The sequence below is a fragment of the Crinia signifera genome, chromosome 19 (genome assembly GCF_055691185.1).
Source record: "Crinia signifera chromosome 19, ASM5569118v1, whole genome shotgun sequence".
Classification (NCBI taxonomy): domain Eukaryota; kingdom Metazoa; phylum Chordata; class Amphibia; order Anura; family Myobatrachidae; genus Crinia; species Crinia signifera.
The window spans coordinates 98,067,810-98,093,170 of record NC_139226.1 but is presented as its reverse complement, the minus strand read 5'-3'; the positions used below and the strand labels follow the sequence as shown (position 1 = coordinate 98,093,170).

The 25,361-nt window shown below is 42.9% G+C and overlaps 1 protein-coding gene across 3 annotated transcripts in view; it reads right to left on the bottom strand.

The window, feature by feature from the left end:
* The window catches only part of NPHP4 (nephrocystin 4), a 286,074-nt gene that overhangs the window by 15,792 nt on the left and 244,921 nt on the right, over positions 1-25,361 (bottom strand). For all 3 annotated transcript variants that reach the window (XM_083162998.1, XM_083162997.1, XM_083162999.1), the window contains 8 exons: positions 20,690-20,818; positions 20,045-20,253; positions 11,960-12,186; positions 9,707-9,896; positions 8,258-8,341; positions 6,497-6,653; positions 5,592-5,677; positions 4,332-4,417 (listed from right to left, as the gene is read on the bottom strand). In XM_083162998.1, the coding sequence (XP_083019124.1) occupies positions 4,332-4,417; positions 5,592-5,677; positions 6,497-6,653; positions 8,258-8,341; positions 9,707-9,896; positions 11,960-12,186; positions 20,045-20,253; positions 20,690-20,818 (1,168 nt within the window). The remainder of the gene's footprint in view (positions 1-4,331; positions 4,418-5,591; positions 5,678-6,496; positions 6,654-8,257; positions 8,342-9,706; positions 9,897-11,959; positions 12,187-20,044; positions 20,254-20,689; positions 20,819-25,361) is intronic.

The window sequence follows — 25,361 nt, the reverse complement described above, 5'->3', positions numbered from 1 at the left end:
ATGGCATCATTTATGGGGGTGTCTCACATACAAGTCCCTCAAAGTCACATCAGAACTGGACTGGTCCCTAAAAAAATCAGTGTTTGAAATTTTCTTGAAAATTTGAGAATTTGCTATTCATATTTGAAGCCTCCTAGTGTCCAAAAAAATTAAAAGGAAGTTGAAATAATGATGGCAACATAAAGTAGACATATGGTCTATGTTAGTTATTAACTATTTTGAGTGGTATGATTATTTGTCTCACAAGCAGAAAATTTAACATTTTGCAAATCGCTAAATTTTCCATTTTTTCACGACATTTTGGTATTTTTCACAAAAAAACACAGACTGTATCGACCCAAATTTACCACTAATTTGAAGTACAATGTGTCACGAAAAAACAATCTCAAAATCACTGGGATAAGTAAAAGCAAAAAAAAGTTATCCCCACTTAAGTGAGACATGTCAGATTTGAAAAAAATGGCTCTGTCAGGAACGCAAAAACTAGCTCTGTCAGGAAGGGGTTAATCTTCCGATCTGTGGTAGGGAAGGTAATTGGAGTCTGCTTGGTTGCTATGGGTTGGAACAGATCTGTGCACATAGCATCATTTTATTACATAATCTGCATAATCAGGAAACATTAAATGCAGAACGAGTGACAGGCAGTTCTTGTGGGTGGGACAGTGAAGGAACCACACAGCCATCAAGCCCAAAACCCTTATGTGTCTTTCGATTCCATTGATTCATTGTACTGATCAGCTGCTTCAGAACATTAAATGCCAACTTGCTTCAGATTCCCAGGATTACATATGAAGTTGTATATAGGAGTATAAGCGTACTGCTCACATCTATTGTGTGTCGCTGTTTGAACATTTCATACAGGAGAAAGGCTCCAACACTTATCCTCAAAACAACCTAAAGTACTTCACAAATGCATGTGTGCTTTTAAAGTGTTAAGTGTGGACTTGTTCCGCATCCCACAGAGTTGGCATTACATCGTGCTATAATGTACTGCTCTCCGAGGTAGTCCCTGCTAACTCCCTGTGGTGTCCCAGCGGGAGCTGGACCTGGCCTTGGAACTGGTGCCTGATGTGTGGAGAAAATGGTTTGTTACTAACATTCAAATGTCCCAGTGTGTTTCTCATACTGAACTGTTCCATAGAGTACAGAGTCTTAACCCCACATTGGTTACATACAATGTGTCTGCCTCAGTCCAGGTTTTGCTGGAGAGGGGGTTATGCTTCACATTTTCTGGAAATGCCACGCTCTTATCACCTTCTGGAACATCATTAAGCATCTAATATTGCAGGTTAGGCTACTTGCCCTGACTTACTCTGACAATGGCTCTCTTACAGTGTTACCACTTAGAGACCGATGCTGTTCCCCCTCTATCTACAATACTGTACAAAATACAATAACCCTTCTGTTACATAACCCTTCTGTGCCTTTCCTCTGTGTAATGTATGTGCACACGAGCAGGGCCCTCTCCCCTCGTGTGCTTTTTCCTTTCTTAGAATATATATATATATATACATGTATGTATATATAACAATACCATTAATTGCACTATAAATAACGTAAATGTGTAATTCGGAAGCAGCCTAAATTCACTTAAATTCCCTGAAGGCGGGGAACAGATAGAACAAATATTCAACAAGAGTAATGGATGGGTGCCAAAGCCTCCTTTGGAGGATAGCCTGTAACTTATTAATAGTCCATAGTCAATGAAGCCCAAATATTGATGTCCAGAAGAATTTATTAAAATCTTGTTCGGACGTAATTCATACAAGAAAAAGAAGAGCTATCCCAACGTGTTTCGTCTGCGGTAGACTTCATCAGGTTTTTTTTTATTGTATTGTTCCATATACTTGCATCAAAACAGCAAATAATGGTGAAGTGCAAGTGTTATATAAAAACCTAGTTAAACCAATATAGTGGTGAGACGACTTCCCTTTCTAATAAGTGCCTTCAACCTTAGCGTTTGTCCAGCAAGGTGGTTTGCTGTTAGGGTTCCTTAAGGGGATGTAGTTGACATCTCAGCGCTCAGGATGCCGGCAGTGGAGATACCAGCTCCGGAATCCCAACACTGGTAAGAAGATCAGCCCCAGAATCCTGACATCACTCACACTGCTGACGTTAGAATCCCGACTGTCGAAATTCCAACTTTTGCCATCCTGAACGTGAGTATGCTTGGGGGAGGAGTTAGAGTTACGCTACCAGAGAGGGGGCGGAAATCAGGTTTTAGGCACTAACGATCGAGTTAGTGTTGGGCTGTGGAAGGAGGTGGGAGGATTATGGTTAGGCACTAAGTGGGGTGTCAATTTGGTTACACACTAGGCACTAAATGAGCACAATTGAGGTTGGATTGTGGCGGGGGGGGGGGGGGCAGTTAGGGTTAGGCTGTAGGTAGGGAAGGTGTGGGAAGTAGGGGTAGATCGTTACTCTGGCCATACACTACTGCACTTTCTCGCAGCAATGTACGCCCAGCTGATCACCTGCGAGCCGCCTGGGACTTTCCCGGGCAGCAAGGTCAAATGCAATACATCACAAGTTGTCCTTTGTGATGGATCGGACCTCCGACTCAGTTCCGATGCGCACGGGACCACGCATCGGGCCTGTGGGGACATCAAACTCACCCGATTTGGGCAGATATCTCAGCCCGTTTAGAATACTTATGATCCTGACCTTTGGTATGAAGCTGTCAGTCTTCCATTCACCGATCCATAACCAACCCGCCTTGAGTACCTAGTTTAGGAACCACTCTCACACACATTGGATCTGTACCCAGAACCCCATTAAAAAAGGCTCCACATTCTTTAAAGTTGACAGTGTGATATAAACGAGCAGATACACAAGCCAGACTAATTGACCAGTGCTTTGGGTCAGCGACTTTGTTTGTTCAGCAGTCACCCGCAGTACTGTATCTTCATTAGAGGTCACTGTAGATTAGATTTATAGATTATGTTTTCTTTGTACCAACACTGGCAGGATGTTTAAAACCTTTTGTCATTTTTTGGGAATAACAAAATAAAAGAGGTATCACAGGCTATTTATTTCTGCACCTAACAGTGCCGGAGCAATAAAACAGGATATTTGCCTCAGACAGTTTTATTGAATGTTTTATAAACGTATTTGAGACTGAATTTGTAAAGCTATAAAGTGTGATACAGCGGTAAGGTGAATATAACTAACATTTCTTTGTTAGACTTCAGCCAGGGCGTTCTTATTAACTGCAACATGGATGTAAACAAAAAAAGGGAAGGTGGTTCAGGAGATGAGCAGGAAAAGCTATTCTTCCATAGAAAGACCCTCATCTTCCCAGAAAGCTTCACATTGCATACAGTAGATGTTGGGTGACATGATTTTGGTACACATATTATTAGTCCTATAAACATAGTAATAGCAGAAATGTTTTCCTTTTTATGGAAATAATAATAAAATAATAAACACATAGTAGACTTAAGTATGAAAAGAGCAAAACGCTTTGGGTTAAGTGTTTTTTTCCTAAAGGGCATTAATGAAACACGGAAGATAACAGGTAAGTCTTGAGTCTGATTTTGAAGGTCTCTAGAGTACAGCTCTTGCAAACCAAGAAAGGCAGTAGGTTCTAGAGTGTCAAAGCCTGAAAGCTAAAGTCTGTTCCCAAAGGCAGTATGGGAGATTTCAGTTGCTGCCAATGTACTTTCATCTGCAGATCAAAGTAAGCGAGTCGGAGTGTAAGGAAGGGGACGTTGCATCAGATATCTGGGACTCTGATAAGAAATTCTACAGTCAATAGGGTTAGACCACTACTGGACAACAGGCAAAAGGTTGACACGCATTAGGTGGACATGATCAAAAGGATGACACAAGCAACAGGTCCGCCCAGCACAGGGCAAGAATGCTGCATCCCTCCCAGCGATCTCATTGCAAAATTTTGCAAAAGACTGAGTGGTGTTTTGCTGTACACCCCCAGAAAGTAACATTCCGTATCTTGGGCGGTTTGGCCCACTGTGACATCACCAGGATACCGGCTCAGATAAGAGCACATCAGTAAGAAATAAAATTAGAGCGTTAAACTTATTAAAGATTTCTAACGGGTGCTACAATATGTCCCAGTTAAACTAGAGCAATGGTTCTCAACCTAGGTCCTCAGGACCCCACACAGTTCACTTTTGCAGGTCACTGGGCAGGCGCACATGTGCACTCATTACACTTTGACACATTTTAAAACATCCACAGGTGGAGCTAATTATATCACTTGTGATTCTGCGAGGAGACCTGTAAAACAGGCACTGTGTGGGGTCCTGAGGCCTGAGTTGAGAACATGTGAACTAGAGGAACGGTCATTCAGAGAATTGAGGATAACTTACGTATAAAGTGCAACAAAGAAGTTTTTAATCTGTGGGCTCGGTCCTCCAGCAACTTTCAGAAACACGTCTTGAGGTTCTCCAGGACCCTAGTTAATCAGAAGACAATACATATCTGGTCAGTTTCAGCTCAGGAAGTTATGTCAGCCGACACATCCTGCATTGTTGCGTTATTTGGCTAAATAGGGATTAGCCGGGAAGAATGATAACCCTATTGGTATACAAGGATGGGAACAGGCTTTGTCTTCACTGTAAGGTAGAGGACATCTTGATGCTTTGGTATCAGTGCCTCTTCTGTCCTTCCACCACTTACCACTACGGACAGTATGAATACATTATATACTATTCTGGGTAAATGGAGGGATTTTAATGATGGAGTTTGCTTCACCTTGGGAAAAAAAATTTTTGTGAATGAGAAAAACTAAAAAATAAACAAAGGTCTCACTGAAAAAAAAAAAGAAAAGGTGTCTAGGTCAACAGTCATTAGGTCAAAAAAGGACGACCTCTTAATTCTATAGCACCTATTAAAGTGTTTATTCCGGTACTGCACATACCCGTTATGTAGTACCGTATCTTCAAACCTTTTTTGCTTATCACACATTTGGCTATATGTGCAATAAAGTAACTTCCTTTTTGCAGATGTTTGGATTGACTGTTTTTGATATACCCTTCTCTGTGAGGAATTCTGAGAACTAATCCGTTACTCCTTGATTACGACCAATATCTGATATATTTGGTATGTATAAAACCGCTCTATATAAGAAGACCTGCGGATTATTTATTTGTTATCTCATGATACTTTTGTACCACCTAGAGCCGCACCCCTGAAGAAGTCTAAAACGAAACGAGTTGGGTTTATTGATTTCATCAGTCTGAACCGTGACATAACTCATTACATTATTGCCTAATACGCTTGGATTGCTTTATGTGGTACTACTTTATTGTGCACTCTGAGATTCTTTTCAATATATACAGTACACTTACTGTATATTGAGTGGTTGAGTGTCTGTAGCACTTTTGCGTTTTGTATGTTCTCCAGCTGTATCCCAGGGTGCATTGCACTCCAGAACACTGCAGGATGGCATAACACCATTATCTATTAGAGGATATCATCAGTGCAATGTACTGTATAAGTATTCCTCAGTATCTACACTACATTTATCTGCGGCTCTTATATAAAGTGTCTCTCAGAACATAAGGAGAACCTTACAGTAATGGTATTGATTGATGTGGAAGATGGAACATGAAAGAGAAGTCATTTACCAGTTTCTTTGTGTCACAGATAATATTGGGGTCACTGCTGCATACGTACAGGTCAGGTTCAGTGCCCGGCATTCCGACAGGGGCCCCTGGAAACAAAGAAACACATTTATAGATTGATATTCTACAAAGGATTCTTCTATATGACTTATAGAGTACTGGCTGTATATATTATATGGGCTTTTGTCATGCAAAATTAATCATTTTTATACTTGCAAATAATCATTAGTGAAATAGAAATATATTATATTCCAACACTACAGTATACCTCCCCCTAAAAGGACAATGTTACTCTTATATCTTCCAATATATGTGTATTGTAGTTGTAGTGGCTCATTACATTACAATATGTAGACCCATAAGTAGATAGGCTAGAGCAGTGGTTCATAACCTGGGGTACTCTGCAGACTAGTTGAGGATACTACAAAATAATATTGGTAATGGCGGAAGGAGAAGTCCACAGATGGCAGAAGATGTCTCCCATTGCCATGCAGGCGAAAAACGTTTGTTCCATCTGCTTCGTCATCAGCGTCTCCTCGTGCTTTTGCCCCACCCGCAATCCACTGGGAGCTACCCGCGCTGCCCTCAGACATCAGCAATCATCTGCCCCACACTGACACGAGTGGAGGAAGCAGCGGCATTAATCCTACAGGTGTTAGCGGGAACCCCAGAGACAGTACACAGCCAGCGGCCAGACACAGAGGGCCCAGATTCCTGACCACACACTACTCCGCTACTCCTTAATATAAGGACACACATACTGCTCACTTCCACTTCACTTGTACTGTGGAGATTTTAAATTGAGAGGTGGGGTACTCATAAATTAAAAGTTTAATCAGGGGGAATGGGAGAGAAAAAGGTTGGGAACTGCTGGGCTAGAGTGTAACCTTTCCTGACAAACCCCATACCTGGAAGAGTGTACCATGGTGGTAAGCGGATGGATTTCTTCAAGAATGTTAGTTCCGGGTGATAAAACCTAAATGTCTGATCCACAACATGTGGCTGAGGCTCAACGCTCACTTGGAGAATGGCGATGGGTTTGCCATCATGTGCCCGGAATGACACCTGTACAGGATGAATAAAGGGGAGCATTATGGAATGTACAAGAGGAACGTAGCTTGTGGTGGATACACCTTCTATAATCTCCAGGATATTATTATGCCATATAATATGACAGTTTATACGCACCACTTAATCTGCAAATTATTATTAACAGTCCGGCTGTCATGCTATAAGACTATAACCAGAGGTGCTTTAAGAGAGGAGGTGATCCGTGTGCAGCCTCCTCCATTCAGGCCCCCTCTTCCCTGCCAGAGCAGTGCCACACTGCACTGCGCAGTAGCGTTTGAGCACTTGAGACTCTACTGGGAATGTACGGACCTCCGGAAAAATGTCACAGCAGCCATTTTTCCAGTGATTCTGACAGTGGTGCTCTGGAGGGACAGTATTAAAAAAAATGGGTGCAATGGGGGCCCCCTGGGACACATAGAATCTATTATAAATATGCCACTGACTATAACCTGCATATATGTATATATTTATATAACCTCTCAGAATATGGGCTGGTGTCAATTGTGTTAGAAACAATATTCATCCATGCTGTCTATTCTCTTCGCTACAGACATACCGAATAGAGGATGCCATCATAGTTGGCAGAAATGGCCAGGCTGCCATAACAAGAGGTGGTTTACTTTTTGCAGGGGTGCCAAGAGGGAGACAGGGGGAAGAACTTAGTAACTGGTACCGGAATGCTCTAAGCGGGTTTTTCAGGGAGTGGAAATACACCCACTAGATGGAGCAGCCATATCCCCTCAGCTTCTGCACAGGGGGAGGTCCCATGCTTGCCACACCCCTTCTAGTACCTTAGTAAAGGCAATATGTATTATTTATATATTTTTTAACAGTTTCCTATATACTGTAGCAAATTATGTTGCTCATACTTGCCTACCCTCCCGGAATGGCTGAAAGTCTCCCCCGCATTCCCCCCAGAACCCCCACTCTCCTACCCCCCCCCCCCCCCCCCCCGGAGCTGGGGAAAGAAGTGCCATAAATCACAGGTCCTGGGAGGGACTAAAATGGTGTCATTTTAGCCCCGCCCCCTACTCGAGGACCCGGAGCTTTTATAAGGCAGCCTTGTCCCCGCCCCCCGACCTGCACATTTTGTTGTCCTCTCCAGGCTTCCCCGGAAGAGGGACATTGGAAACTCTGCAAGTAAGTGGTAGCTATAAACAGTCCAAATAGTAGGAGGGCCCTGCTTGCAAGCTTTCAATCAATCCTTATTTTCATACTTGTTAATGTCTTATTTAATGAAGTGAATTGAAATATATATAAATAATTGTCTGGAAATATTTCCAGGATGTACTATACAGTACCATATTAAACTATGAATCCATTACTACTATCCATTGGTTTGCAAAATTTAAATGGAATTTGTTAAGGCATCTTATAGCCATGAAGTGGTTAGTCCAGTTTAAACAGTAGCAGCTTTCTGTCTCTGAAGTACAATAAACCAGTATTAACAGACAATGGGGGTTATTAATTAAAGCATCAAGAGTGATAAAGAATTAAACAATCAGCTTTACAGTGCATGAAAAATGACAGTTAAGATCTGATTGGTTAGTGCTTTATCTCTCTACTCAGTCTATGATCCCGGCCAAAGTTGTTCTTACCTTAATCCGTTTTGAAGACATGGCATTTAGCTTGTACTGTGGAAACCCATCAGAGTGTTTCTGCAAATCAGTTGCCCCGGGATTCTGAGTCCACAGACAAAGCAGTTACACATTATAGGTAATTATGATGTATGTACACACAGATATGCAGTATAACGTCACTATACACTTATTGCAGTGTAGCTGCCGTAGCTGCTTAATATAGGAATCATAAACAGAAGGACTTTGGATCTTTCCGGAATGAGTAAATTGGTAATGTCACAGCAGCGCCAGGATTGCTGACATTTCATAAATTAGCTTTCAGCAGGTCCCAGACTACTGCGAGGAGTCATCGTACCAGTATGTTCACTATAGTTAGGTCCGCTTACACCTTCAGATGTGTCCTCAATACTGTATACCATACATAGTGACGCGCCTGGCGACAGTGAGCTGCTCCGTGTGGTGTAGCGTATCGATGCGTATATTAAATTTGCATTTTATTTAAGCAGAAGATAATGCAAAACATTACACGTAGCACTTCGTATATGCGGCCTGGTTCAGAGATGTACACTGATGGGGCCACAGCTGGCAATATGTACGCAGGTGTATGCAGATATAGCAGCCCCCTGGGTCACATTAGCGACCCAGTCTCTGTGTACAAAGACCCAGGACAAGTTGCTAGCAGATCAGTTGGATATCAGCCCCCCCAAGTAAAATCTGCCACTGTATGAAGCCAGATGCAGTCTGTGAGACTGCACTGGCTTCACTGTGACTGGCAGTGGCTTCTTATTGGAAGTCCGACCTGCCAGTCATCCAAGGCAGTCCCACTGGGAGGCTTTCCCTCCCTCTGGGATGCCTCTATGGGCTGCTGCAGTTTCAGTCCATAAAAAAAGGTTGGGGGCCATTGCATGCTCAGTACCAAAGAGGCCACTGCGCATGCACTGGTCACGTGACCGCGATGGGTTCAGGACCGGTAGCGGGGACCAGCAGGGACCGGCGGGCACCGGTTGTGGGGTCCAGCAGCGGAGGAGGCCCAGAATTGCAGCGTCCCCCCTTCTCCACAGAGGTAAGAGCCACCACTGGATGTGACACGTGTCTTTGCCACAACACCCCGTTACTGCCCCCCAACCATTAGCTAACAGTTAACCCTTTGAGTGCCAAGTGAATTTGTCAAAATTGGTGTGAAAATTGTCAAGCAAACATTTGTATACATCACAATGACCCGTAATGCTACCTTATATAGGAAATAGAATATTTTTTTTTTTTTTTTACAAAACAAATGTGCTGCCCTTTTTAGTGGATATTTTGCACATCTTACAGAGATGTTGGCATGCAAAGGGTTAATACCGTTGCAAATAAATCTAGCCTGTAATTTGAAGGCCAGAAAACTCCTTTCGCTATATTTACAACAAACACTGTAAATAACCAGGGCTTGGAAACATAAAAGAATGACACTTATTATGTACACACCTGCAACGTGGGGATGTAGCTGACGCAGAAAGTCTGGTATTTAAATGGGATATAGACGGTCTCCTTGGGCCGCAGGTACAGCTGGGGTGCATCACTTTGCTGCTGTATAGGAAACATATTGTCTTCTATAGGTGTTTGCGTATTTGTTAGTTGTTTGAAATGCCTCCATTCTCGTGTATCTGTAATGACCCTGGAAAGAAAAGTCATATTACAGATAAATTACCATCCCCATAGAGGAGTTTCTGCAGTGCAGTCATACAGTTTGTTATGAAGTTCAGAATGAAAACCAGCTCTGTCAGGCCAAGAAAACAGGATCACAGTTTGGGCCTTATTCAGACCTGCTCGCTAGGCTTAGTGAACAGGTAAATGCCGCCTCACCAAACGCACCCCCCCCCCCCTCCCACGCGAGTGGAATTCTGCGGTGGACAATCAGCGTTTGATGGGCTGATAGATTTTCGCCTGTTCATAATATTTATCAAGATTGGTACAATTTCTCCGCAACCTGGTAAATGAGAACGAGAACATGAGAATGTGAGAACGGTATATTTCGTTTCCACCTTGGCAGGTGACAGCTGAGAAAATCATGGTAGCTGTTGCTATCAACCTTTTTAAAAATGTGTGAAGCTTTCTATCTTTCTTGTACTTGGAAAATCTTCTGTACTTATAACAAGGTTGAAGAATTCTATTCGTGACTCACTGATCGTGTGGGTGAATTTGAGATTATATTCATTAATGTTGATGGTATCCATGAATTCATCAAATTCCGGTATGCTACCCTCCCACACGATCAGGATGTCATCGATATATCGTTGAAACAATTTAGTCTGACTTTTAAAAGGACCTTCAAGGCTTCCATTCTCCCAATGATTCATATATAGATTAGCAAGGCTAGGGGCACATATATTGCCCATAGCAGTCCCGCACTGCTGTAAAAAGAAGTCCTTCAAAAAACGGAATTTTTTTTTAATTTTAACACATATTCTATGCAGCGTTGAGTATATATATATATATATAAATAAGAGATGTAAAGTAAATCCTCTTTTATCCTAGCAGCGGGGTTCAGGAGTTTGACAAATTTCCTGTTACCAAGGATTAATAATAAAATGTAGACATATAGTATAAATGTCATCACACTATGACATTATTCTAGGAGTCCGGGCAATTACCTGAGATATGAATCGTATAAAGCAATTTGACCGCAAGACCTGGATTAATGAGGAAGTGCCCGGTTTTCTCACATAAGCATATCTTAGATATAGCACTGTTCCAATTAGAGATTTTTTAAACACTTTGATTGCCAAATGTCGATTATATAGTATATTAAGTTTTTATGCCACACAGTTAAAAAAAAAGAGGGAGCTCTATTAGAAACCTTTATGTTAATTGTATGTAATTTTTTAGAGCCATAAGGGCTAAATGGAGTAGCTGGGCATCACACAGGCCACCCCACTGACAAAGTCCTATGACGAAACGCATAGGGGCGTGGCTTGTGTGACGCTACTCTGCTGCTGGAGACGCTGCTGGATACAGAGTTGACGACCGCGTGTGTGTCCAGAACGCTTAGCCATTGTTATCTGGGAGAAGCTAAGAAGACACTGTGGGTCCCGCGAGTCTATCTACGTATGCTGTCTTGCCAGTGGTTGACCTTGATCTCTTGTGGTAGCCAGCCCACACCAGAGGAATTGAAACACACGTTTTTAATAAAACAATATTACACTATTAGGGGCCCCCTCTATTTTGTTGTAGATGGAGATGTTGTGAAAGACCCCGCGGGAATCGGGATCATTGGAGGGGAGCTGCAGTCCGAGAAATTGTATGGACTAGTGTGTATCTAAGACACTGAGACATTTTAGCATAGTAATCTGAGGGCACTCAGGAGACTTGTAGATACAGTAGGTGTACAAAAAAGTCTCCTGAGTGCCTTCAGATACGCTATGCTATGGATCTGAGGGGTTTATAGCCTCTAAGAACGGAACCAGGAGCAAGGTCATCCCTATCAGTGGGAGCAGAGTGCCGCGGGACATGGATGAACAAGGTCATCCATGTCCCCCGGAGGAGGAGCAAGGCCATCCATGTCCCCCAGAGGAGGAGCAAGGTCATCCCTATCAGTGGGAGCAGAGTGCCGGGGGACATGGATGAATATATATATATATATATATATATATATATATATATGTACACATACACTCTAGTATATAAAAGCAGAGCAGAGCATAAAAGCACAAACTGAATCCAAGACAATAAAATTCGTACCTGAGGTCTGTGTTATCAATCTCAATAGATATCGTGTACTGGATGTTGTAAGGATTTTTAAGCTGAAACTCAAAGAATTCTGCAGTGCCCAGCGTAGCGTAGACAGTGTAATTTGAGGTAATGGCCTGATTCAGCATGCTAGAGATACAGTCCGCTTTGGTGCGCTCCCTGTATGCTTCAATGATCTGCAAATCTCTGGTGTGCTGACTGCGCTCCTCGTGTTGCGACTGAAAACCAAAAATATAGAGAAACAGCTCAGTAGCCATGTGTTATACAATAAAAATACATTTTACATTCACGTCTGATTTATCTACGGGGTGATCCAGAAAATAAAGACCGTTTGGCTGCAAAAACAAAAGAAAACTAGTTTTTGTTATTTTTTTTTTCATTTTGAGCAGAGAACCTTTATCTGTTTATCCACATACAGTAGTGATTGCTGTATTTCATTTAACCCTTTGAGTGACCACTTCTCTGTGAGCGATGTACAAAATATTGGCTAAAAATGACAGCGTCGCTCACATTTGTTTTATGAATTCAAACAAAAAATGTGTAAAAAAAAAAGATTATATTGCCTATATAAGGTAACATAGAAATGTTTGCTTGCCAATTTTGACACCTACTTTAAAAATTCACTTGGCACTCAAAGGGTTAAGCATTTATCATCTGCCCATCAGCTGTAAAATCCCTTTAATGTCTTCAGTTCATTAAGACAGTTGATGACTGAAAGCTTCTGTACATCATCACTTCCAAAGTGCAGAGCCCATTGGACTTCTATAACGGGTGCAATGTGTGCGGTGCATACAGGCCCCTGGGTTTAAGGGGGCCCACACTGAACACACTGCACCAATGTTTTATTGCTTTCCGGAGACCGCCAATAGAGCTGTAGCCATGGTAACAAATCGCCAGCAAAATGTTGTCTCCAGAACATGGTGGGCACCATGTTTCCAGAGACCTGCACATGAGTTTACTGCCCCATAGAGAGGAGGGGGCCCACATGGAGTCTGGACAAGGGCCCACTCTTCTGTTAAAACACCGCTGTCCCTGCCCCAGATCTCTCTGAGCTTAGCGAGAAAGTGAAAATTGCTTGGAGCAGGGTTCGGAATACAGAACCACAGAATGCTTAACCCTTTGAGTGCCTGGTTATTTACAGTGTTTGTTGTAAATGTACAGAAGGGAGTTTTCTGGCCTTAAAATTACAGGCTAGGTTTAGTTGCTACGGTATTAACCCTTTGAGTGCCAACATCTCTGTGAGAGATGTGCAAATTATCCACTAAAAATGCCAGCGTCCCTCACATTTGTTATATAAATTCAAATAAAAAAATGTGTAAAAAAAAAAAAAAAAAGATTATTTTTGCTATATAAGTTAAATATAACCTGGTCATTATGATGCATAAAAATGTTTGCTTGGCAATTTTCACACCAATTTTGACAAATTCACTTGGCACTATAAGGGTTAGAACAGGGGTGGCCAAACCGGTCCTCGAGATCTAACAACAGGTCATGTGTTCCAGGCCACCTATGTATGTTTGAAAATGTAAAAGCAGAAAAGTGTGCCAGAGCTAGCTGTTTCCAATAATGAAGACAAGACGGTTCTCAAAGATAATTATTTAATAATTAATATCACAATTAATATACATCTAGCACATAACGATAAATGAATATGCAAAATAAAAAATTGAGCAATATAATATCACAGGGATATATGTACTATTGGATTGAGATCTCCATCTTATGGGTATGGGTTGAAAAAAGATGGTTGTTAAATATTACCATACTTTGTATCTTTGGAAATGGATATGTCCAAATGGTGGTGACACCAGCTGTCCTTGGTTGCCCTATAATTGCAAGGGCTCAGGCCTCCCTATTCGGCGTGTTATTCTCCTTTGCTGGAAATAGGAATAATGCAGATATCCCAGAAAATTGTAAGTCCAGGTAAACAGGAGTCGTAGAACGTTAGTGGGAAAGTGGACTGGTCACACTAAATGGATGGATGCAAGGTGGTAGCAACTGGAATGTTTAAAAATGTGTTAATAATGACATTACCTGTGCTCCAAGCAAGGTGGTCTGGGGAATGTGACAGTAATGACTGCACCTGTGCTCCAGCTAGGTGGCCTGGGGAATGTGACAGTTTGTAATGACTGCACCTGTGCACCAGCTAGGTGGCCTGGGGAATGTGACAGTATGTAATGACTGCACCTGTGCACCAGCTAGGTGGCCTGGGGAATGTGACAGTATGTAATGATTGCACATGTGCACCAGCTAGGTGGTTATGGGAGTGTGACAGTATGTAATGACTGCATCTGTGTCCAAGCTAGATGGTCTGGGGAATGTGACAGTATGTAATGATTGCACCTGTGCACCAGCTAGGTGGTTAGGAGAGTGTGACAGTATGTAATGACTGCACCTGTGTCCAAGCTAGATGGTCTGGGAAATGTGACAGTATGTAATGATTGCACCTGTGCACCAGCTAGGTGGTCTGGGGAATGTGACAGTATGTAATGATTTCACATGTGCCCCAGCTATGTGGTCTGGGAATGTGATAGTATGTAATGTCTGCACCTGTGCACCAGCTAGGTGGTCTGAGGAATGTGACAGTTAGTAATAACTACACTTGTGCACTAGCTAGGTGGTCTGGGGAATGTGACAGTTAGTAATGACTACAGCTGTGCACCAGCTAGGTGGTCTGGGGAATGTGACAGTTGGTAATGACTGCACCTGTGCACCAGCTAGGTGGCCTGGGGAATGTGACAGGGTACTCTTTACTTAGAAGGGCGCCCATCTCGGCCATCTCGGGCATTGAATGCACTAAAAAATCAGGTGCGATGCGACAGACGAGATGCCCGAGATTTCCCATAGGGAACAATGTTAAATGTCTCAATTGACCCGATTTTCCTGTTCAATGCCTCAATTGACCCAATTTTTCCATAGGAAACAATGTTAAATGGGCCACAGAGGCCAAATAGGCACCCTGAAGTGAATAATGGCCACCCGAATTGTTAACGCCACCCCACGATCAACGTCAACCCGAAGCGTGGCGAGCGCAGCGAGCCCGCGAGGGGCGGCGGTACGCGTCCTACGACCTTTTCATACCCCCACTATCCACGTCGGCGTGGAGTTGAGAATAGAAAGTGTGGCGAGCGCAGCGAGCCACCGAGCCCGAAGCGTGGCGAGCGCAGCGAGCCCCGCGGATACCTTCACAGGTATCCGCGTCCCCTCGCGGGCTTCACAGCTGTCCGCGTACGCTCGCCACGCTTCGGGCTCGGTGGCTCGCTGCGCTCGCCACACTTTCTATTCTCAACTCCACGCCGACGTGGATAGTGGGGGTATGAAAAGGTCGTAGGACGCGTACCGCCGCCCCTCGCGGGCTCGCTGCGCTCACCACGCATCGGGTTGACCTTGATCGTGGGGTGGCGTTAACAATTCGGGTGGCCATTATACACTTCAGGGTGCCTATTTGGCCTCTGTGGCCCATTTAACATTGTTTCCTATGGAAAAATCGGGTCAATTGAGGCATTGAACAGGAAAATTGGGTCAATTGAGACATTTAACATTGTTCCCTATGGGAAATCTCGGGCATCTCGTCGGTTGATCGCACCCGATTTTTTAGTGCATTCAATGCCCGAGATTTTTTACTAACGATGCCCACGATCAAAATCGTGGGCGCCCTTCTAAGTAAAGAGTACCTGTGACAGTATGTAATGATTGCACATGTGCACCAGCTAGGTGGTTAGGGGAGTGTGACAGTATGTAATGACTGCACCTGTGTCCCAGCTAGATGGTCTGGGAAATGTGACAGTATGTAATGATTGCACCTGTGCACCAGCTATGTGGTCTGGGAATGTGATAGTATGTAATGACTGCACCTGTGCACCAGCTAAGTGGTCTGAGGAATGTGACAGTTAGTAATAACTACACTTGTGCACTAGCTAGGTGGTCTGAGGAATGTGACAGTTAGTAATAACTACACTTGTGCACTAGCTAGGTGGTCTGGGGAATGTGACAGTTAGTAATAACAACACCTGTGCTTCAGCTAGGTGGTCTGGGGAATGTGACAGTTAGTAATGACTACAGCTGTCACCAGCTAGGTGGTCTGGGGAATGTGACAGTTAGTAATAACTGCACTTGTGCAGCAGCTAGGTGGTCTGGGGAATGTGACAGTTGGTAATGACTGCACCTGTGCACCAGCTAGGTGGTCTGGGGAATGTGACAGTTAGTAATAACTACACTTGTGCAGCAGCTAGGTGGTCTGGGGAATGTGACAGTTGGTAATGACTGCACCTGTGCACCAGCTATGTGGTCTGGTAAATGTGACCTGTTAGTAGATCTTGGAGGACCTGTTTTGCCAGCACTGGCTTAGTAAACAGAATCGAATACTGTAAAAGCACTTATTTTCGCGCGGCTTTAATTTTCGCGATTTTCGCGAGCCTTCCGTAATCGCGAAAATTAAAGCCGCGAAAAATAATCCCCCCCCTGCGGGTATTCTATTTACAGCAGGTACAGTAGCAGGTACAGTAGATAATCGCGAAATTTTCAGCTCGCGAAATCGCAGATTTTGTCATTATCGCGAAAATTACTGCTCGCGAAATTAAGTGCTTATACAGTAGCCAAAGATGCCTGTTACCTGTAGAACAATAGGAAGCCATACAGTCTTCGATTGTGCAGGCCTGTTGGCTGGGCTGTTACATCCCAAACGGCAGCAGGAGCCATTTGCTTCAATTGAAAAAAAAATCTCTATATACAGTAAAGCTCACTTGCACCCAGGAAAAATGATTTCCTAAAGTGCTGCCTATGCTTACTATTCAGGGAGCTGTTACAAGCATCAATATCTAGATTATAAAACATGAGCATTGTTAATCTACAATATATGGCAACAAAGGGGGAGGGACCTGCGAGCAAGGGGACCAATCGCAAGCTGCAATCTTTTCACACCTCTTATTCAGACTCATTCAGAGGATTGAATAAAGCAAACAAAAAGTGATTTTTTTTTTTTTTGTAATTTGTACTTTATTCAGATCTATTTTAAAATATCCATAGAAAAAGTCTCGAAGTGCTAAATAATAATGGGGCAGATGTATTAAGCTTTAACAAGAGATAAATCCAAAGGTGATAAGGAGAGATAAACGTCCAGCCAATCACCTGCTAACTGCCATGTTACAGGCTGTGTTTGAAAATAGTCAGTAAGGAGCTGATTGGCTGGACGTTTATCTCTCTTTATCACCCTTGCATTTATCTCTTGTTAAGGCTTAATACATCTGCTCCAATCAATGTAAAATCAACCTTTGTATACATGTTTATATTTATAGATACATAGATATGAAATTGAAATCATTTTATATTAGTGCTGAGCACGTTAATGTGTTAATATCGTGGCAGCACTATAACGCTGATTAAAAGTTTTAACGTTGTTAATGCAGGGGGCATGGTGCCAATGGGGGGAGCGGCACTGCAGTGTCACTGACAGCATTACAGAGACCCTTCAGGCCTCCAAAAATGCCCTCTGTGATATAAAAAAAACACACTAGAAGTACTCCTGCACCTCTTGCGGCTGTCTCCTTTGTGGCAGCGGCCATCTTTGGAGGGGCGCAGGGTCTCTAATGCTGTCAGAGACTCTGTGCCTCTACGGCACCTATCCTCCCTTAAATAAAAGATTTAACTCCCTGGGCAATGAGCATTTACCTCCCCCTAGCAATGAGTATGTAATCCCTCTTGGCAACAAGCATGCAATACCCCCGGGTAAGGAGCTTGGAACCCTCTACGGCAATCAGCATGTAATCCCCCTGGCAACAAGCATGTAATCCCCCCAGGCAACAAGCATGGCACCCCTGGCAATGACAATCTAACCCCATATGGCAATGTGCATGCAATCCTCCTTGGCAACAATCATGTAATCCCCCCTGGCAATGAGCATGGAACCCCTAGCAACAAGATTGTAGGTAAGCGGCACTTATGTGGCTAACAATGCGCTTAATACATAGTGTCTGCCTAATAATAAGCTAATGTCGCACAACATTGATAACCAAGTGCAGCAAGTTGGATGATGTATTTGCTAAGCTATATACAGTACATAAATGAGGCCTTGCTGGCATTGCCGTTTAAATTTCAATATCCATTAATAAATCTGTCACTACAGCTATGAAATTTACTATGATTAACACATAAGAAATGATCTACCAATTTTTTGGAAACCTTGTAATTTACTCAAATGGAAAATTGCTTTATCCGTAGTAAATTAAATTTAAACTTTTCCCAGACAGGTACGGGAGATTGCAAGTCGGAGAGGAAAAGTTTGCCCTGATGCAGCGATAAATGTAGGCATTTCCATAGCAACAACATTTTAAACAATTGAAAGCTCTGGGGTCTATTAATGAAGCAATAAAAATAGTTGACAAGTGAGCGAGTGTCTAAGTTGCTCATGGCAACCAATCAGATTGAATGTAACATTTATGAAGTGCATTCTATAAATTTATACATAGGAGCTGATTGGTTGCCATGGGCAACTTGTCCATTGGCTCAATTCTCCACTCTTTTTTACTACTTGATGAATAAACCCCTTGGGGGAAATTTACTAAGAATACGAATACTAAAAATTGTATTCGTATTCTTAATACGAATGAATATGATTGCATACGGCTGTTTCAGCCGTATGCAAAGTCGTGTTCCGGAGGGAAATTTACAAAGCAGTCAAATACGACTGCTTTGTAACCCTCCGCTGGAGTAATGAATCGCATTAGCCGCCGTATATATGGCCGCTAATACGAATTCGTACAGGCAGTCTGACAGCTCCGTGCAGGCTGCAGTGTGTAAAAAAAAAAAAATTTTAAAAAAAAACGGCGTGAGGTCCCCACCACAGCTGTAACCAGCACCAGGCTGAAAGAGCCAGGGCTGGTATTAAAAAAAATCAGGAAACCGACCAAATAGGGGTTCCCCAATTTTTTTAAAACCAGCCCCAGGTCCGGGGCTGGTTCCAAAAATACGGGGGACAAAATGAGTAGGGGTGCCCCGTTTTTTAAGAACCAGCCCCAGGCCAAACCAGCCAGCAGGATTCATGATAAAAAATTGTATTTTCATACGAAAATACGATTTTTGGGGGCGTGTACGTATTTTTGGCATTTACTATGCCAAAAATATGTATACGCCCAAAAAAATCGTATTTTCGTTGCTTATTATCGCATATGTTTTTCATTTTTGATGCTCACGTCCGATCAGTCTGTGTCTTAGGGCAACAATGGAGAAGGGAACTTGTCATAAACATGTTTGTACGCAATGCAGATTAGACTCAGAGTAATCAACAAAAACGGACCATTTGGAGTGTCACCAAAATGCAGGCATCTCACACCCATTTTCAGGGCATGTACAGATGTATCCAAATAGTCGCATTATACATAAGCTCCGTGTGACTTTGTAGCGCCAGTTGTCTTTTCTGTAGCACATTTTCAAAACGGACTGAATATGACACACAAGCATCTTCTGCTGATTAAAATGACCATGTCTATACAGTGTGTGACTGCCGCTGTATCCGCCTAAGAAATGGGAGGTTTCAGTGTTTTCCTGGAAACCAGTGTGACGTAGCAATTCATATGCAGATACAAACTGCAATGATGAGCAAGTCTGTAGTCTGAAGCAGCTGCTAAGGCTTGTGAGTACAGACGTGAATCAGGTTCAAAAATAGAAACAATGAAGTAGTGAACCAATGGAATTAAGCAGATAACGGCCTGCGGTCACCCCATTTTTTTTAAATATGGTACAGGTTACATAAGTGGGTGGTACTACAGAAGCTTGTGGGCTATTTAATGCATGCACAGTACAGTATAGGAAGAGTGACATCCGGTGGACAGAAAGTTGTATTACACTCTCTGATTTTTCCAGTTCCTCACTAGGTTAAGTTGCAACTAACTTCATCTACAGTACTTAAAACGCCAAGCAGCAACACGGCAGGCCGCAAAATCAGAGCATGCTTCATGGAGAATGGCACAAAGATGGCTTCCGAAACTACAGCTAATACTTTTAAAAATAAAAACAGTCGATCTTTCCTCAAACAGATAAAGGCAATATACCGGTAATCCTGTAAATAAAAGTGTTCCTTACCTGTCTGACGGATCTCATTTTACTGTCATCATGCGACTCTAGCTGCCTCACCGCTATCATCCGATCCATCTTACGCCTGTGAGCGTCATCTGCCGCGCTGTTCGGCTGCTGGTACGCCATGCTGGCCTCCTTCGTCCGGCTATACAACATAGCTGCCAAGTCGCTGTCTAAGTCAGGCAACCTATGTGCCTGGGAGATATTTTTCCCTGCTATAGACATAGAAAAAGGATTTTCAGAGAAATGATTACTGAGCTAAATTGCAGAATGACTTGCTGTTAGACATAATTGAGCTTGAAGTGACTTATCGAATGTGTGGTAATATAAGCATAGCTTCTGTACATGGTAAGCCATTTTGTGTGTGACTGGACCATATAATAAGAGCAATTAGCCCCGCTGCCTGTCCATTCTGCCGTATAGACCATTTTAAATAAAGTTCATTGAAGAGAACTGACAGCTTTGATTGCTTTTTGAAATTTGGATCGTTTCATTGTGCAGCATCTCAACAGAGCAGATAATTCATTCGCTATGTATGAGCTGTTTAGCTGGAACAGTCTATAAAACGTATGAGTATATTGTAGCTATTATAGGAGTACCGTAAGGTAAATGTGTTTGAAACCGTTATTTATTTTGTCGTTGATCACTTACTGGCCAGAGATGTGTTGGAGAACAGGCTGCCGCCACGGAAACTGCTCCGGCCATCATGGGCCGTGATGATGCGAGACTTTGGCACTGGAAGAGTGTTGGATCTCTTTAATTTTTGGTCTGGAAGGTGACCTGTAATATATTATTATAGTTGTGTAATAGTTCCTATTAATTAACAATAATACCTACACTGCAAGGAGGCAACGTACAATAACTAAATGGAAAATTTTCCATTAAAGATAGCAACAAAAAAGGGTACTTATGTATTATCTGGACTCCCATTTTAAATGCACCCCATTTTTTCATACCCCTACTATCCAACTACGCATGGATTCGATTTTATATAGTGTGGCGAGCGCAGCGAGCCACCGTGCCCGAAGAGTGGTGAGCGCAGCGAGCCCCGCAAAGGGGACGCGGTCTCATAAGAAAAACGGGAGTCCAGATATTACATAAGTACCCAAAAAAGTTAAGACCAAGTAACTGGATGATGGTGATTCAAGGTTCAAGGTCACAGAGGGTTTTTTATATTCAGTGACATCCTACCGGCTGCTACAGCCCAACACCCCCCCCCCCCCCCCCCGACATACACACACGGTCACAACCTCTTTATACCAAACGCAATTTATAATAACCGTGCCTCTATAACGGTATAAAAGCAAAAACAAATCAAACACAAATCGATGACATACCGATTTCACACCGCAAATGCCGGATCGCAATCAGCATTTGGACACATGTCCATCCTGGAAGCGACCCGGCATTTGCACTGTTTTAGACACCATATTGACCCGGAAATAAGCCAGGTCACTCATGTCAGAGGGTGGCGGGGCAGAGCAGAGGCGCATCATCGTGGGTGGGGGAGGAGGCAGCGATTGGAGCTTCGTCTCCAAGTGCTGCCTCCTCCATAGTGTGAACGGAACCCGGGTCGCTCGGCCCTGGTTACCCGTTCACACTGCACAGCAACCTGAGCCGTGCTCAACCCTGGTTGTGGCCAGGGTCGAAGTGCTGGGTTGCTCGACCCAGGGATTTGGTCAGTGATGCTTAACAACCGCAGATCCAACCAGGTTGACACGGCAATAACCCGGGTTGTTTGATGGTCTGAAAGGGGTATTAGTGGTTTCAAAATGTCCAGCCTCATATAATTGATACCTGTATATAAATCAATGACAATAATCAGTGTGTCCAATGCAAAGTTGAACTGGGAGAGTTGTAAAATTGTACACAAGAAATCTGGATGGCCGCCATAATCTGAATAGAAGATAGACAGTCAATAGGTCGACACAAAGTAGTCAAGGGATAGGCACCTGAGGCAAGGTTAGGTTTAGGCTGCTAGAGAAGATGGTTAGGGTTAAGTGGAGGGTCAAGGTTAGGTGTAGGGGGGGAGAGTTAGGGTTAGGCTTTAGAAGGATGGTTAGATGAAGGGGGATATTCAAACTCCCGCCGCCATTCCCGATGGGGGAAATGGCAGCGGGGCCCTATTCAATGCTGCCTTGACAGCATTGAACAGAGATCTCGGCAGAATGTGCCCGACTTCACAAGCAGTTGGGCATGTTCTGCTGAGAACGGGCGAGAATTGACGAGCTCCTGGCTGCAGCTCGCCGGTTCTTGTGGCCATGCCCCCTTCTCGGCAGGCAGTACATTGAATCCCGCCTGCAAAATCTCTGTCAAGCAGATCAAGAACGGGACAGGGTTACGGCTGTCAGGCCAGGCTGACAGTTGTGACCCTACATTGAATACCCCCCCCCCCCCAAAGGATTAAAAATAGGGTCAATATATGTTGTCCATTTGTCCATGTAAGCAATTTAACGGTCAAACTTTTGATCCTGTCGACCATTTAACAGTTGATATTAGTGTTCATTCTAGCACCCACTATCTTTAAAAACCTATGCAGTTCCACTTCCCTGCCTGGGGTGTCGCTGTCTGCTGTAGTGCTTCTAGCACAGTGTGGTCTGTATATCAGCATGGATATTTAAACCAGACCTGTGCTAGAAACACCACAGCAGACAGCGACACCCCAGGCAGGGAAGAGGAACTGCATGGGTTTTCAAATACAGTGGGTGCTAGAATGAACACTAGATATATTGACCCGGTGACTATCTACTGTATATACTGTTTCTAATCTACACCCTGGTGTGAAGTGTTGTTGCTACACAACTGTAAACTACAGTGTACACATCCACATAACAAATATATTAAACACATAAAGGCATTTTGTCTAGAGCAAAATTCGTCAATTATTGTAGTGCGTGTCTTTGTTCTGTAACCTGAATTATTCAGATCACTCGATTAGATTCAGATAAGAATCTGTATAGAGGGAAATGACAATTACGGCATCAGGAAAACCTAGTTACAGTATTTTTCTAAGAGGTCCCCTGAGCACCAACCAAACACACATTCTTCACATTGTAACAAAGACAATTAATGCTACAATTATTCTTTACATTTCTTTTTACAGACGCCTCACTCTTATTACATAACCTTGTATTGCATTAACACATCAAAATGACCTGTGTTGCGAATTAAAATCAAAAAGAATAAAATATTATAACATGACGATACAACAACTTAAGAACTTGCTTTGATCTAGAACTCAGCCTCAAGTGGATTTACAGCGCGTATCTCTAAAAGCTTGACAACTTCAAAGAATAAAAATCCATGTTGTCAACACACTTCCAATGCTATAAGAAGATGCATTTAGCTTTATGTACAGGGGATGTTTTATAGATGTCTGCGATTGAATCCAACGCTTCTCATATACGATAATTTAATTCCATTTTAGTAGAGAATTCACAGAAGGGGGAAAAACGCAGACACGAAAATCTCCAGAAAGTGCTCTCCGATGCGGCCATTCTTCAAACTTTAATCTGATGATGCTGAAGAATACCGCGCTAGGATTTTGTGTCCAAAAATCATTTTTCACCATCAGGAGTGCAAACTCTTAGACAATATTAGAAAAGAAAATGTCAAAACAGGAGCCCATCATTGTTATCCGGGCTACCTATATAAACAGCAACTCTCCCTTAGTAAGAGCTATGGCTTAGTAAATCATATGTTAAGGATTCAACCAAGAAGTGACGAATCATGGAGCTTTGTGTAAGGACTTCCTGCTTCTATCTGTAGCAAACACACATTTAACTACTGAGGTGTCCTCAGTTGGGCCAAATATCCCTTCCCCATGCACCATGTCCCAGGTTTGCACCAAGAGGCCAAATTCAGCCTCTTCCTCAATGTTTGGGGTTTATGCGCATGTGCTGACCATGGGAGCGAACGGCTTTGGCGAGTTTCACACTTGCAAATCCGTTCACTCCAGAGGGGATGTGGGGAGGCGTCTCCCTGGGCCGGAGCAGAAGATCGCCCAGTGCTTTATGGGTATCCCCTTAAAAACGCTTGGCCTTCCCCTGGGGGTAGAGGTGAGCCCGGTGCCTGTTCTAGCGGGTGGCTGATGCCCCCTTTTTGGCCATCTCCAGTTGAAATAGATGCACCAATGAGTATTACTACGTGCAGGGACATATAAAGAGTAGAGGGCATCTGTGTGCAATCTCTGTCTGGGCCCCCTCCTCTCTAGCAGGCTGAGGCAGTAACAGTGACTTTGGGCATTAGGAGGTACGCAGGAACATGGCACAATGGCTATTTTTTCGTACTGCCCTGAGACCTGCACACTGCATAGTGCTCAAAATTGCTGTCACTACAGTTGTTGCGGAGACTTTGTAGAGGTACAGCACATATTGAAAAAAATGGGTGTAGGGTGTAAGCCCCTCTGTACCGGTATCTGGATGAAAAGCCAACAGTGTCTACTGTAGGTTAACAGTCAATAGATCAACACCAAAGGTTGACATTGACAAAATGTCAACACAAGCAAAACACAAGAAAAGGTTGACATGACTTTTATGGCCTTTTAAAAAAGATATATATTATTCATATTTTACCATCCACGTGGATGCACTACATGAGGAACAAGTGTTCATGTGTTGACATTGTCACAAAAATAAAATGTGAAAAACATGTCAACCTTTTAACGTCAACCCTTTCCATTACAACCTTTTGGCCTCCTCTAGCATCCTCAAAAATGGTCTGAGGTTAGGGACAGCCATTTTGTGATGGTCATTTCATTGTGATGGTCATAGCAACCAAACAGAATCAATTTCTTATTTATTTATTTATTTAGCACCTTCTTGAAGAGCATAGATAGAATGTGATTGGTTACCCATAGCAACATTTCATGTTCAATACAACTCCCATCTTAGTAAATAAACACCTTAATCTCATAACCCGCATATAATAAGATTGAGCAGGAGAAAATCGCAGCCAGAGTGAACAGCGGCAGAGGCGGTCAGGGGGAAGAGCGGAGACAAGAGGATAACTTTTAAACTAATTAGAAATATAAAATGGTAAACATATAATTTAACATCTGAAATTAATGTAAAAAATTGTTCAATACATTTTTAATGCTAAGACCTAAAAGATTTACCCATGTACTGTATAATTTAATCAGTATCCTTATGTTTCCACAGGTCACTGTTCTCAGCATATTAAGGACCGCTCGGCAAGCGTCCCTAGAATGTTTTTGCAGGTTGAATTAACAATTTGCCTGTATGATTTGCTGCTGTGCGGTTCCCTGCATTTACATACTTCAGATTCTGTGGCCTTAATTATCTATTATTTATAGCTTACACCA